General features: G+C 39.0%; 1 protein-coding gene across 1 annotated transcript in view; it reads right to left on the bottom strand.

Annotated features, from left to right (window-relative positions):
• The window catches only part of KIF26A (kinesin family member 26A), a 102,809-nt gene that overhangs the window by 60,309 nt on the left and 26,708 nt on the right, over positions 1 to 15,792 (bottom strand). The window contains exon 3 of the mRNA XM_054400327.1: positions 6,711 to 7,211. Coding sequence (XP_054256302.1) covers positions 6,711 to 7,211 — 501 coding nt within the window. The remainder of the gene's footprint in view (positions 1 to 6,710; positions 7,212 to 15,792) is intronic.

Here is a 15,792-nt window from a genome sequence, read left to right as displayed (position 1 = left end):
AGTAGATACATTTTTTACTGACACTTTTAAAACATCCTTCAGAAGCTACCATCCAGGGCATTTCAGTGGCTCTACTTGTAAGTAACAAAGAGCATCAATATTTGCCACATGAGCAGCCATTCATGCCAATAAAAAGTGGGAAATGCTTTCAGCAGTGATCACACTGTGCACAGCTTGACTACCTGGAGGGCCACGAACTGAACATGCCACCATTCCAGTGCACAGCCTACGGAGCTCCTAAATTCAAAGCACTTTCCAAAAAATGTATAGTTCACAATCCTGTTTTACACAAGCAGGAAGACTGGACAATCCATACCTGCATCCAGCTGTGCAAATCATTTCCTTCCACATGGTACAAAGAAACCACTGCAGAAAATTTGCTCTCCACCAGCCTGCACATGACTAAGGTCTGAGCTCCATCTGAATTTGTATCATTTCTCTGCTGTATTAACCTCTGAAACCAAAGGGCATTGTTCAGCTGCAGCCCACTCTTAACAACCAATGCAGAGCCACGATAGCCTGATAAAAGCACTTCTACATCAGACATATAGAGTCTTTCTCAAATGCTGGATGACATTTCTGAGCTCCAGTCCAACATGCATGAACCTTTCCTGTGAGGTGATTTATAACGCTGGTGTGGTGTAGGATGCATTGATTAACAAACAAAATTCTCCAGTTCCTTGGAGAATTAATTCATAGTAGAGTGTATGCACAGTGTAAATGGACCAGTGAGAAGCAAAAGAAGCTGAAGGGAATTAAGTGAAGAGAAAAGGTCATCCCTAAGAAACTAGTTGAAGGAAAGAGTAAAAAATGTACATATTTGGAGTAAAAAAATGAGGTGAGCTTTTATTTTATTTAGCATACAATACACTTGCTGGGTGAGAGAATGACCTGTGGGACAAAAGTAAATCCAGTCGATTATCATTTGCACATAATCTCTAAAGTCTTCTTGTCTTAAATTTACCTCTGACAAGCACAGGTGAAGTCTGGGCCAACATCCATTATTATTTTTTCTTGACTTGAATTGCCAGGAAAGGCGAGTACGGACTTGTTTCCCTGTGAGTACTGTAATAACAACTGCATAGCCTAGAGGGATGAAGCATCAAAAGAACTGTTCTCAGGTGGTAATTTGAGCCACAAGAGAGACTGAGTTACCCTGTCCCACAACTGTAAAACTGATACTATGGCAAAAGTGTCAAACACAACATAAAGAGACACAGTCCACACCCTCACCTAAGAAAATGCTCATTTCTGTCTTGCAGCCAGTACCCTTTCTGTCAACTCCTAAGATTCTTAAGTGTCTCTGATACCTGGGAACACATTAAAAAGTAACCTCATTTTCATTGTCAGCGTCCTACACTGGGGGCAATCTACAACAAAACAAGCATGAAGACCTTAGCAACTAAACAAAACAAGGCTATGCTTTTATCGGCACGTTTCAGACTGATTTCCCAACCCACACTTTCTCAGGTAGTCTGACACCTGGCTGCTGGGGCAAGGTTTCTCTGACTGAATGTGTGGTGCCAGCAGTAGCGTCATCCACCTACATCACATCCTTCCATCGGCATTTACTAAGGCAGTAAAGTGCAATGGAAGGCATTACTGCCCAGCCAAGATGCAAGTTTCAGAAACAACTTTTCCATAGGTGCTACAAATTACATTAGTATGAAAAAGCATTTAGTAACTGGGATCAAAAGGTTTCCTCCTGATGTTCAGACTTGTTATGGAGAGTGACCAACACTAACTTTGAAGTTCTTTTCTGGTTGTTTGTTGTTTTGTTTGGTTTGGTTTTGGTTTTTTGCCACCCCTTTTCCTTTATGTACTTCCTCTACAAGAGCAGTAGTGCCAACACTGCTTAAACTAAAAGGAAATCAGAAAAGCCTCTATGCAGTCCTGGGCCCACCACATGTTTGGGGTTTGCTATTGACTTCTGCAGAATCAGGATGTTATACAAGGAGTCTGAGAAATGATCAAAAGCTCAAAGTCATCCAGATGTCTCTGAGATAAGATTTACAGTCAAAGCACTGCATTTTAATTGTTTCGTTACAAAATGTATTTCATGCATTGTATTAATAAAAGGTCACTGAGAAAGTTATCAAGAAGGAATTTTTCAATTAATTTTAAAATCCATTTGGTATGACATTTATCCAAGTAAAAAAGTAAATGTTGGAAAGTAAATCTTGTCATCCTTTTAGTTTCCACAGTCAGCTTTTTATTGTATCTTCTAACCAAAATGTAAGTCTTGCTTGTTATAAACAGACAAAGAGGATTTAAGAAAAGTCAGCAGAGGTTTACATACCCTCATATGAGTCCATCTGCTTTAGATTAGGGTAAGTAACAGGCTTATTCCTAGAAACTACAGGAGAACTTGAATTGTGACTGAGAGATTTTTCATATAAAACAAACAAAATCCTTTAACTTCAGAGTATATGCACATGCTGTGGGTGAACCCTCCCTACCTGAATCTCACTGAATCAGGCCATAAATTTATACCTAGCTTTAATTTTGGGACTACACACTCAGGAACATACATTGGACTTTTGATAAATTTACAATTTTATGTATGTATGCTTTAAAAGTTTTACTTAAGTCACCTTCAATTTTCCAGAGCTCCAACTTTGCAAATTTCCTAATAGTGCATTTTTAATATACTTTTTAAAGCTTCAAGGAGCCACAATATTTTACCTTATAACCAGTATCCATTGTATATATTCAAATTAGAAGTACAGTATGGCAAGGATTTAATTTTGCCTAAGATGAAAGAAAAAGCAATTTGCAAAACAAGCTCTATTTCACTGTGATTTCCTTATAGCACATGGCACAGCTACCACTTTTATGCAGTACATAACACTGCATACTAATAACACAATCAGTTGAAAGCATACAGTAAGACCTTTTTCCACAGTACATGCAGATACTTCTAATAGGTGTAACAAGCTATTTTCAGTGATTTTAATGTTCTACCTCTCAGATAGATTCCAACACATCTATGAAGCCTAGACTGTCTTCAGCTGAGCACCAATGCTGAGCACTGATAACATATTTTTTCATTTGAGTAGTAACCTTATATTCACTTGTCAGGTCTAGAATTAAAAACGTCAATATAGAACTATTAATTATGGTTGTCAGTTGTCCACTACAAATCAGCTGCCTTGCCTGGAGTTATGCTATCTCCCTGCCTTCTACAGTGCTTGCTGTCTGGTCAGACTACTTATCTCTGCTACTGGTGATTATTTTTTGTAATTTTTCACAACAGGCCACTTGGGTAAAGCAGCTGATTACATTGTCACCTTTTGCACTTTGGTTTCAACTCTAGTCTTCCCTCCCTGGACCTTTCTCCACATCTTTAATTTCTGTTCCTCTTGACATCTCCCAAAGCCCATGGTTATTATTTCAGATTGAGCAGCACCCACACTATGCTTTCAAAACACATTCCTTTTCAAAAAATTTATAATCTATATAATGGATTTTCACACTTGAACTCCAAACATGTAGTAAAAATTTACGATCTCCTGCACTTCTGACCCCCAACATTCAGCCCAGAAGTGTTTTTGCAACCCTAAGTGACATTACAAGGTAATATATGTGAGTTTGGTGAGGGAGATGAGAAGATTTTTTTCTCTCCACCTATAATTCCACTACTGCCATTATTAAAACTAACCACAAATAAAAAAATATGGATCCTGGAGAAATGTTTGTAGGTATGAGGTCTCCTGAGGTTTGGCATAAGCTGTACTTTCATGCCCACAAGGTTCTGGGCACACAGCACCCTGTGTCAGCCACCCATGCAAGGGTTTGCTCCATGTCACCCACCTGGGCTCTGCCAGCACAAGCAGAAAGCCACAGGCACCTTCAGCAGAAAAGGTGAGCCAAGACAAACAGCCAAGATGAGAAGGACAAAGTACCTCTTAAAGATGCCAGTTGCTCTCCCACAACTACAAACAAAGCCTCAGTAACTAGCTTGGAATAAACACTCATCTCTTTGGCAGCTAAAAATAGTTGAGATGAGCCCTAGCCTTTATCTATGTCCATCTTCCCATCTTTAGAAAATTAATCGCCCTCATTTCACATGCAGCACTGAGTTAAATCGCTGAGAGGTAAAGCACCTGGATAAGTGTCCTACCAGGGAGTTCGGCACTTGTGTCAAGAACCCCTCTTTGTTAAGAAAACAATGCAAAACCACAGATTTCCAGTGAAACAGGTTTTTACAGAATGGTGAAAATAATTCATAACACAATTGAGAATATAAACTACCCAAGAAAGGGGTCATATTTTTCATCAAGATGGAGACATGTAACAGTTAATAAATAGTATATTCCATGCTGTCCTCTCTACTGCAACTCTTCTTAGTCCAGAATTCCTCTAGCTGGACCAGCTTTGCCCCACAAGATAGGAAAGGTTATTAAAAACAAATGTCTCTAAAAGTATGTACATCCACAGCTCTCTCCTGGGCTAACCTTAAATCTAAATTCTGACTCCAATTGCAAGAAAGAATAGCCAAAAGCATCTCCCAAACCATTGATTTAAGACAATAAATCAACAAAATTTTCTAACAGGAAAGGAAGTTCAGACTTTATTACCTATAGCAATCAGGGAACTCCAATATTTACAAATATTTTAAGACAAGGTGAGATGAGCATCAGACAAGAATGTGTCCTGCAGTAGATGTTGTCCTAGGCAAGGGCTATGCTGATTCCTGAAATCCCTCCAATCCTACCTCCTTTGACAGCTGTGATTCCTCAGAGGAAAAGCACAGGAAAAGCACCTTCTTCTTTACCCACCCACACATCTTCATCAGACACAAGGCTCTTAATAATACAAAAGGCAGTAGGAGACTTCAAACCAGCAGAGAAGGGGAAGAGATGCACAACACAATCTCCAGTATCTACACTGGGGCTTAAATTAATAAAAAATTCTTTAAATAAATAAAACAACTGAAGCCTATCTTCTCTCCAAAAACCACTTCTAAATATAAACTGTCCTTGCAGATGACTGGATCACATCCAAGCAGCCTCCAACACTCACAGTCTAACACTGTTTGTCCTTTCATTAAAGGTCACTGTTTTACAGGATACTGAGTTTCTTTGCACATTTCTAGATCACACTTAAGCTCTGTTGCATTATGCACATTTTTTTCTTCACAAGGGTTAAATGAGGCAACTCAATTTTATCTTAAAATAATGCTGTGGTTAAGGAAAACCACATCTATCAGTCTGCATCGTTAAGCAGGAAGAAATCTGGAGCTGGCTGATAGTGAATTATTTAAGACAAGAATAAGGGCAGAAAAGGAATAAGCAGAGAAATGGAAATGCTTCTGCTTTCAGAGAGTGCAGTCTCCTTAACCCAGTAGCTTTCCTTTTTTCTGTTTTTTCCCCTACATCTTTGCAATATACACTGACTTTAAAAGACAATTTAAAAGTATTAACATTTGCCTTACATTAGCCAAATTAATCCCTAACACATGGAACAGCATTTTAGAGAAAAACACTCATAACAGCAGTTTCTTAAACCATCAAGCACTGAACAGGCCAGGTTTTTTTCCTTTTTCTCAATGTAAAATAATCACAGAGCAGTCTGATATCTGTAGAGATTCACTGTATGTAAATGAGGACCCCTCCAAGGTGGGATATATGTGCATTCACAAATTTCCATATGAGAGAGAAGCACTGGAGGGAAGAAACACATCTCCAAGCCTTTTCTGGAAGGAAACACAACAGCCACTCTGCAAAAGTAATGCCACATAGCAGCACTCCCAAATATTTATCTCTGTTGATCTTGGAGCTCAATCAGCTGAAGCTACCAAGCAATATTAAGAAGTGTTTATATACAACAGCACATAAGGCATTATGTTAAATTTAAATGTGTTTAGTACCAACATACCTCATCTTGCAAGACCTGCTACAACGTCTTTAAGTAAAAATCATGCACATTTCACCAGTAGTCAAACTTCCCTGTTCACTAACATGTGAAAATGATCCAGGAATAAGTCTTTGTCAGAATTAGTCACTGCATCATTCTTAGCACAGTTCCATAGATGGTCACAAATCTCTAATGAACTTGTTTTTAAAGGTAATATGCACCTCTATAAATCTTCTTTCCTTCCCCTCAAGAGTTGTTAAAATATACAGAGAACACAGGAAATCAACACCAATGCTTAAAATCCAAGTGCAATGACATTTACAAGCATGTGGCTCTGCAGCAACCTTCTGAACACCCTCCTTTGCAGCAAACTGTTCTGCAGCACATCTAATCTGAAGATTAATGCCCTCCATCACAGTCTATCAACAGCACCTGCTGAACTGAACACAGCCCTAGAAGTTCAGCACTAGACTTGAAGGTTGAGCTCATCTTTGACATAATCCCATGGAGCTCCCAAAATTTCACGTGATGAACTTGGCCTTGTATGTTTTTCTAAACTGGTCACTAGGTATGTGACAGCCAAATAGCATCACCTGCATACATGAAGCCTAAATAAGTGCAAAATCATCTGAGGAAAGAATCCCACTGTCTGAGAAAAGAAAGCAAATTCTTTTTGTCATCTGACAGAACATCATTTGAAGCTCTTCTTCAGCTCTTCAACTCTTGAAACATGGTTTAGAATACCATTAGCTGATCACTTCTACAATAAATACGTATACAGCTCAAATTTTATCTCTCTGTATATCCACACATGTAAACAAAACTCAAGCATCTGAATTATCACTACTTACTAGACAAGCCTGAGGCAGGAAGCTGTTCACTCTGGAGATACTCCACATGCCTTCAAGGTACTGCTGAGCTTGGATGGTGACAGAGCTCAGAGCACCGCTGAGGCCACTGGGGGCCACTGTGACTTGAACGCTGGAGTTTGGAAAACCACCCGTGCCTTGAGACCATCCAAGTCCCTTCTTCCTTTCTGCTCCAGAGAAGAGATTTGGTGATTTTCCAGGCTGTCTGCCCACCGGCCCAGCAATGAGTGGCAGGTCTCTCTGGGAAGAGACAGCAACCATCCTGGGTACCACGCTGGTCACTGCCCCAGCACCGGGTGGGAGGTCGGGCATTTCTAGGTAGCTGGTTTGATTAAGGGTGTGCATCATCTGAATGGCTTCCTGCTTCAGCTGATTCAAGTGAGTGGCACAAGTTTCACATCTGCTCTCTCCTTCATTCCTGTTTTTCTGTAAATACTCAGGCACTTGAAGCTTGTCAAAAATTAAAGCTGATAATCGTGGGTCCTAAAGAAGTGCGGAAAGGGAGAAAAAAACATACCAAGTTATGACAATTAAGAAAGGAAGAAAATAAGAAAAAAAAAAAAGGAAAAATAGTTCTTTGTGATTTGCTCTCCACCCACAGAAGTACTTTAAATCTGTTCTGGTAATTCTCTGCCTGTTATCTTCCCAGATATCCTAGAAGACTCACAGGTCACAGCTGATTAATAAACTGTAAGTGAATTCATTTGTATTAGATCCAGCATGAAAATCACCATCAGAATTAAACAGTGAAGCTGTGGTATACTTGATAACTACTGATTCTTCTAATTAGCTCTCCTTTGGAGACATCTCTTTGGAGACAACACATGAGCATGTGTTTCCCATGCTCAGGAACAACGTTAGTTGAGATGCTGAACCTGCAAATAGCATAACATGTTTCAAAGGCATACCATCACCTTCAGCCCAAGAAAATTAGACTTTAAAGTACTTCCAAACATTCGTCTGTGACCTGCTAAATGTTCTGTTGTCCTCACTCTCAGAAATGATTAATCAAGTGGCATAAAAAACAGTTTACATGGTGCTGCCCACAGCTGGCTCCTCTGCTAGCAAGGACCTTTATTTCTGATCTTTCCAACCCAGATGGCCACAATATTCCCTTACGCTACAGTTGCTTTAATGAGAAATAAATTTGAGCCTACAGCCATGTGTGAAGGTGTGACAATGTGCACACTAAGAAGCTGATTTAAACGCAACACCTATTTTGCTTCCACCGAGCAATTTTTACCCCCTCCCCCTCGCTAGTTCGAGTTAAGGCTGCCCAGACATTTTAAAACCCGGCTCTGCGTTTCCACTTCAGAGACAGAGTTACCTGTCTCCTAAAACACCCAAACACCTTCCCATCCCAAGCCTGCTACTGTAAAGATTAGTCAAGAGACCAAATCCAGCCCGTTGTAAATCTGTTATTAAGACTAATGCCATGCAGTAAAACTGACCGAACTTCACACACTCTCGTTGAGCTCTCTAAACAATTAAGGTTTTAATGAAATCACAGAGCAGCCAAAGGTCTGTTTGTATAATTATTTTAAATGAAAATACTTAATTTGCTTATTAATAATGAGGGCACGCAAAGCTAGTGAGTCAGCCATCCAACATATGCTGGGGTATCCCCAGATTGATACTCATTTTTTAAAACGTATTATTTAATGCCAAGCTGAAATCACTCTCTAGAAAATTAATGTCCTATTAGAAAACTAATTCTGGCTTTAATTACAAGGCACATCAATAAAACTCTATCATGAAGTCTTAGCACCGTACTTTGGCTTGGCTCACTCTTTATCAACTGCGCTATTTCCCTTTGCTCTCAATTCAGAAAGATCTAAAACAATGACTAACTTCAGCAGCAGCAGCAGCACACAATTCATCTCACTTTCAGCTGCTGGACCACTCCTGCAATAGTTTCTAATCTGTTTTACAAGACACAGTGTTGACCGAAACTGTTGTGAGTGTATCTAACATCACACCATCCCACAGCCAAAAGCCATTAACAAAAGTTGCTCTTTCTGCAATAATCTAAATTATTGTTTATTTACTGCCTTAAAACAAAAATTAAAATACTTCTCAGGTTAAAGAAAGCTACTCCTACTGCTGATTGAACAATAAATTGCACTCATGCTAATAAGCCAGTTTACAAAATTAGAAGTGAAAGACACATTTTTGTCTCCTCTTTATTGAGGTTTAGACCCTAGTAAAAACGCCTTTGAAGCTGCACCATTTGCTTACCCTCATGAACAAGAAAATTCTTCTCTTCCAAACCTCCCAGAAGACAATAATATTAAATTAACAGACATTAGTCAGGGAAAAAGAAAAGTAATTAATATTTTAGCAACTTTTTTTCTAACCCTTCAGCAGAAAGTGCTATTGGTTAGTTAGACTTAAAAACCATACAGACTCCATGCTGCAAGCACTATTGTGCCTCAGGCAAAACAAAGGCCACACAGTCTATCTCCCAAGAAAAACAAACAGCACTGAGCTCTGCAGAAGCCTTTCCAAGGGGAGCCCTCTGAGCAAATTCTTGCTGAGGCTGACACACAGCCTCTATTCAAACAATCTCAGCAAACAGCACCTTCCAACGTTGGGTGCCCCATCCGCACCCAGGCACATCCCTGGGCTCACTCCTTTGATCCATGTTGGGCACACAAGGAAGCACCTGCAGGTCCCGACTGCATGAGCCTCATCTGGCAATGTTTAAATTGCTATCAAATGTCAAAAGTTTCAAATAAGCAATTAAAGCGAATTACTAGGTGAAACAAGCTTCTCATTTAAAAGAAACTACTTCTTTTGATGTAAAGAAAATTAATGACCCCAATTCTAGCTCCATAAACACAGTTCACAGTGTAAGGCAGATCAGAGTCAGGCCTGTCCTGCAGTTACAAGGAAATCAAGTGGATGCCATATAAAAGGAAGAAAAAAAAAATTAATTTGATTTATTTAGAAAATTACATAGAGTAAACCATATAAGCACACAGTATGCCAAATTTAAACCTTCTAACTTATTTATAGGTTTTTAATTTTTTTTTAAAGCCATCTCATTTCCAGTGCTTGAAGCTTGCCGAGCATTTACAAGGAGCCTTTTAACCCACTCATCCAGCCTCTGTGGTCCCCAGCTTGCATCAGCAGCCATCCTCCTGCAGCACCTCACCAAGGGCCCAGCTGTACTGGTAAATTACTTTTATTTTTCCATTCTGTGCAACAAAAACACCTGGCTAATGGTTGGGCGTGAAGGGCAGAGGAAACACAAGTTACTGTTAAAAACATTAACCATGACTTAAAAGTTAAGCCACCCCATTAAAGAGGTTTTACTACCCGGTGAAAATGTCTGGTCCCAGGGAGCCCCCACTTCAGCAGCTCACGCCCTAACAAGGCTGGAGTGGAAGTTACACTCTTAAGTTTTACAGAGGGAAGAAATAAAACTCGAGCAGCCAAATGTGTTAGGTGCTCATATGGGAGGGGCAAAGCAGTTAAAGCCTCCCTTCTTGCAGCTCCGCAGGCAGAGAGGCAGGGTAGACAAAGGCGTGTGCAAGTTGCTGGGGGAATTGGCACAAAAATTAAACATACAACATATAAGCCTCTCTTCCAAAGAGTGCTCCAAAACCAATTTAGTCTGCTGTGTTACAAAGAAGATGACTCCTTTTACTCCTGCACAGCATAAATAAACTACACTGTCTTTGTCACACCTACTTTCCAAACACTATTCTTGCCTTCTGAACAAGCAGGATAAGCAAAATATGTGATGCTGTAAAATTCACAGCTTCCCCTCCCACTACAGAAATCAAAACCCTAATTTCAGTCTCTGCTTGTTAACTTTTGCATACAAATTTCAGACATTCAAACACCAGAGAGTGTTAGAAGGGTGAAATAAATGGTCCCAGTAGGGACCACTGCGCTGGGGAGCCCAGCAGCCCCCAGTGAGGTCAAGGCACGAAGTAATTACACATACTTCTATGAGCAAGAATTTTCTGAAGTGCCTGAATTAACCACTGTTTTTCAGCAAGTGGTTCTTACAGACACAAGCAAGCTTGCAAACTGCTGCTGAGAGATTAAACACACACATACAAACTGCCCAGTGGGAGGAACAGCACATGGACATAGGCTGGAAGTCCTTCCAAGCTCTACCAGGCAGGATGCTAAACACGGGAAACCAAGACTGTGCTCCCACTAGAACACAAAGTAAAGTCTCCACTTAGTTCAACAGCAGCTGCATTTAGCCTGGAGTTTGCCTTCAGACTTTATTTCTGAAACTAGAAGTAGGGAAAATTAGCTCATATTTGAAAACACATCCAGTAACATCTAACAGAAAGACAGACAGAAGGAATATTTTTAATTCATGCTTCCCTCTCAGAAGTGTACTTCCACTGCTGATGCCTCTCCATTAAATCCAGCAAAGACCAGGCAGGATTTCAGCTATACAGATAGCTGCATTGTAGGGCACAAACAAAACTCACATCTCACAACTGTAAAACACTATGTCCTGAAACTGTTGCATGAAACTACAGACATGTTTAAACTGCTGGGATGTGACCAAAGGCCAACAACTGAAAAGCTCTGTTACGGCTTAAGCACCAAAATCATAGCCAAGTTTTCAAAAGCATGCAATGACCTTGATGAACTTAGACAGTCTGTCAGTGATACTGCACTTAAAAAATTAGTATGTTTTGAAATTTTAGCTCAATCTGTAATTTCCCAAGTATGTGAAGTTTGCAGTTAGATTGTTAGTTTAGTTAACACAGAGTAATGAAGAGATTTTGACATTGCTAAAGAAAAAAAAATAGATACAAGTTTTAAATCTTACCTGCAGCTACTGACTTGTAACTCCCAAACTAACCAAGAGGAGAGGATGCAGCAAAGCATCTGGATTCTCACTTAAGAAGTCCCTGGAGTAATACCCACCCATCTGTAACCTAATCCTTTCAGCAAGGAACTATCCACAAAGTGCGAACAAATGATGACGAACAAATGATGAAAAGTCAAATTGCCAACAACCAACCCCAGTAATTACTTGCAGTTCTGCCTGGCACTAGTTCCTGCAACAGAAGTGTATCTGGAGGAGTATCTTGAATTAAATTATTGATATCAAGATAATTAAAAAGAAAGAAGAAACACTGAATGTTACACTGAAATATATACTTAAATACAGACCCAGGTAAACAACATTTTTAAAGGATGTTTTGGGAGAAAGGAATGTACTTTCCCAGAGGAAAAGAATCGATGTTAATTATTTTTTTATCTTAATTATCTTTCCAGATTTCTGCCACACTGCTTACAAATTAGTTTTTATTTTATGTGACATTATCTAAAAGATACTAGATACTAGTGGATATTTCACAAACAAATGTTTTAAAGGTTGATACATCCTTTCTACTATACAGCAGTCAGTCAGAAAAAAAAAAAAAACAGAGAAGAAAAGGAGAACACTATGCTCAGCAAAACCAGACACTGCTCAATGTAATCAAGGAAAAAACCTGTGTGTGTGGTTAATTTTTTTTTTTTTAGAAAAGTTTCCAAGTAGCTGACTATCTCAAGGGAGTGAAACTATGAGTGTTAAGTCTTCAAGTAACTCATGTTGTGAATTCTTTCATTTACTGACCTAATCTTATCAGAATACAAACAATCAAGGCAAAACAAACACACAAAGCTTTCACAAAAACAGAATTCACCAAAAGTCCCATCTCCTGAAGATTAAGGGTATCTGGAACTTCCAGTGTAACTTTGCTGTCCTTGAAAACAGCCCTCTGAACAAGCAGGAGAGTAATCCACATTTCCAAAGTGATAAAAATGCACATGCATTAAATAAAAAAAAAAGATGCATTTATAAGGTCAAATTTCAGCCAGCCTCTCTACCCAAATGCTTCACTAACTTTAGGAGGAAGATTAATTTAAGCCAATGGACTGTGCTTCTCCCCTGATGCTTTCTGTAGCAAGATTTGTTCAAATCTTCAATCCCATTATTCTGTTTCTAACAACCTCAGGGAGTGCACAGTCATATCCCACTGACTCAACCCAATTTCATCTTTGGCATCCCAAAGTGTTTGAAAAGTAAAACAAAAAACTTATTTTATAAATATACAGCATCTCTTTTAAATAGCCCCCATCTTTCAAACAAAAGTCAGGCAATACAATAAATCTGCTGAAAAACACATGACCCCACACTAAAAGTGACTGTGGTATGTTTAGTTATTCTGCAGCCTCCACTGAACTCTATTTATTTCCATTTCCTGCCCACTTTAATGTACTTCAGTGGCCCGCAGTAAAGTTAAAGCCATAGGTGTCTGTCATAAAGATGAATAGTGCTATTGGAATGCATAATACAGTGGAAAAAGGAAATGGGAGCAATCTGGTTTATTTACATCTCAGGCTCTCATCAGCACCTCAACCCACCTCCCAATGGTTTCAGCTGCCTTCCTGTTATCTTGCTGTACAGTCCCCTGCAATGAGTTGGCTTTTAACCTCACAGAACCAGAGGGTATGAAGTGATCTCCCAGATTTGCCTTTATGAGTCGGCAGAATATCGGAGCAAACAGCCATGCAGCATATTCGATGCAATGGTTGTGATTTAAAATAATTAAAGACACAAACAAAACAAAAGAGCCTAAAGAGACCTGCTATCGCAGTTAAATTTAGATCAACACACAGCAACCTGATTACTTCTGAAAAAACAGTAATTACTGTAACACAAAATATTACTTTTAATCTCCTTTCTTTACGATCTAATTAGGCAGATATTTTACTTTCCTTTGGAAAATGTTTTTCTTAATTCCCCTCAATTTTAACATTTGGTGCATTCTATAAACTACACATCCAAACTAGTCTGCAATTTTGTGCTTATTTTTAATAGTGTATTACTTCATTTAAAAATGATGACTTCTAATTTGCATGTTTATTGTTGGGTTTAAGTAATCCTTTAATTTTCCCTCTTGGGTGTGTGGCTTAATGTAACCTCACAATGCAAATTCAGTACTGATTATGTTCATACAAAGATACCGCCTTCCAACACCCATTGTGTCCTTTTTTAATGTCTCTTTTAAAATAAATAAATAAATAAATAAATAAATAATGCTTCATTAAAGTATTATCATTTTGAACAACAGCCAAGTGTTTAGGAAATAGTTTCATACCCAGCACCACTCAATACTTTGGTGTCAGAAAAGCCTCTGTTTAACTGCTACTTTCAGAAATAAACACTTAAAGTCACCTTTCTGAAATTCAGACAAAATCTTTTGATAGAAATTAGACAGGTTTAAATCAAATATAAATAGTTTTTCATCCTTAATTATTTCTTCCTTGAAATTAAAGAGTACATTTTGTTTGGCCTAATGAGCATGGTATATAGAAACTCCGCTTATTAGACTGCATTAAAAAGTCACAACTTCTCCTGAGTGCTTATGTTGTGCTTATTACGTGTTGGAACAACTACTTGGGAAATTGATGCTCTCCAATGCCTTCATCACACTGAATGCTACCTACTCCACATACAGTGTGAGTCCGGTCAGGCTACTCGGATAATAAGCTAGTTATGAATTTCAGCACAGGGATGAAAATGAGAGCACAGCACCACTATATCAAAAATGTTCTGCCTTGTCAAAACACCTCAGAAACATCAACTCTTAGTATCGTTTTATTGAAAACAAAAACATGTTTCTGCCTTTATAATTATTTAGGCAACAGCCCATGTTTTCAGAATGACAAATGGCAACGGTAAGCCTTGTGAGATAGACTTCTTCACTGATGAACTCTGGCCAGAGACTAGCAACCCAGCCCAGACAGCCTAATGGAGTAGAAAAGTCATGCCTGCCCCAGATGAAATCTTCAGCATGTTTAAATGATCATAACTGCATTTGTCCCACTAAACTGTGCCTATTTGTATCAGATAGGCCTCTAATGAGTGAGTTCAAGAACGTCTGGACACCAGCCACGGTGAAATCAACTCTGGCTTAGAAAAACCAGATAGGAAAAAAAAGTGCTTGGAGCACTCAGGACATCTGTGTACAAACCCTACAACTGTTTCAGTCCAACCATCTGAATCCAATTAAAAGAATGCTTAGCACCAGAAGTTAGGGAATGGACACATTTTCCAAATGAACTTTATTAGCATAATGTAGGTTTAAAATCAACTATGAAAATCAGTGCTTGGCATTAGATCCCACCCTCTTAAATGTCTTTCACTCACTCATATATCAATTATTTGTTTGTAAATGAATACTCGAGGACCATACAGAAATGACTTTGCTTTCACAACCAAAGGATTGGCCATTGTGCAAGCTGCATATCACTGCAGAGTGCACAGTTACCACACTAAGCAACCCGTCTCCAGAAACAAAGAGGATTAAGCAGCTTCTCCACCATAATTAAACTGCCACTGCCTTAGTTTAACTGCTTCACCAGAGGCTGACTTGTTGGCTGAAAAAATTTTGGGTTTATATCCGAATTTAAACAGTACTGTAACAGTTTAGAATTTTGCCTCTTCCTCCTTGTTTGAACTTAATCAACTCAAAGGAGCAATGAATAGAAAAGGAGTGATGAAGTGTATTTATAACTCGTCCACCACAAGCAGATCACATACTGTTTGAAGAGTTTGCTCTAGTTCCTTTGCTTACTAGGTGGCATGTGTGAGACACCACCTTCCTCTCCAATCTGTTCATTGCACAGCAGCTCTTTAAAGTGGATCCTTGGGTGGCTTTTTATAATACCACTCTTCATCAGATGAACTTCAGCAAATAAATTCACAAATTTGCCATCAGCTACCTGTTAGAAACTGGGGTTCTGGCACCTGCAACATCTCTGGACCTGGATGGAAGTAAGATCCACAGTTGTCCCTTGTTTCAGTTAAGATGCTGGTGCATAGAGTAACTGACCTCATTCTGCTACTCTCATCTTGAATTAGAAAGAAAAAATAAATACACAGATCCTAAGGGACATGTGCTGGTAGGGGACACTGCCCAAAGAATCAAGTGATCCTCCAATCAGATTTCATTAGGGTGAAGTATTATCTCAGCCATATAAACAGTAGACTCAAACAGACCATTTGAGGAGTGTCTATAGGACAAAAAGC

The sequence above is a fragment of the Indicator indicator genome, chromosome 4 (genome assembly GCF_027791375.1).
Source record: "Indicator indicator isolate 239-I01 chromosome 4, UM_Iind_1.1, whole genome shotgun sequence".
Taxonomy (NCBI): domain Eukaryota; kingdom Metazoa; phylum Chordata; class Aves; order Piciformes; family Indicatoridae; genus Indicator; species Indicator indicator.
This window is presented reverse-complemented; position numbering and strand designations above follow the sequence as displayed.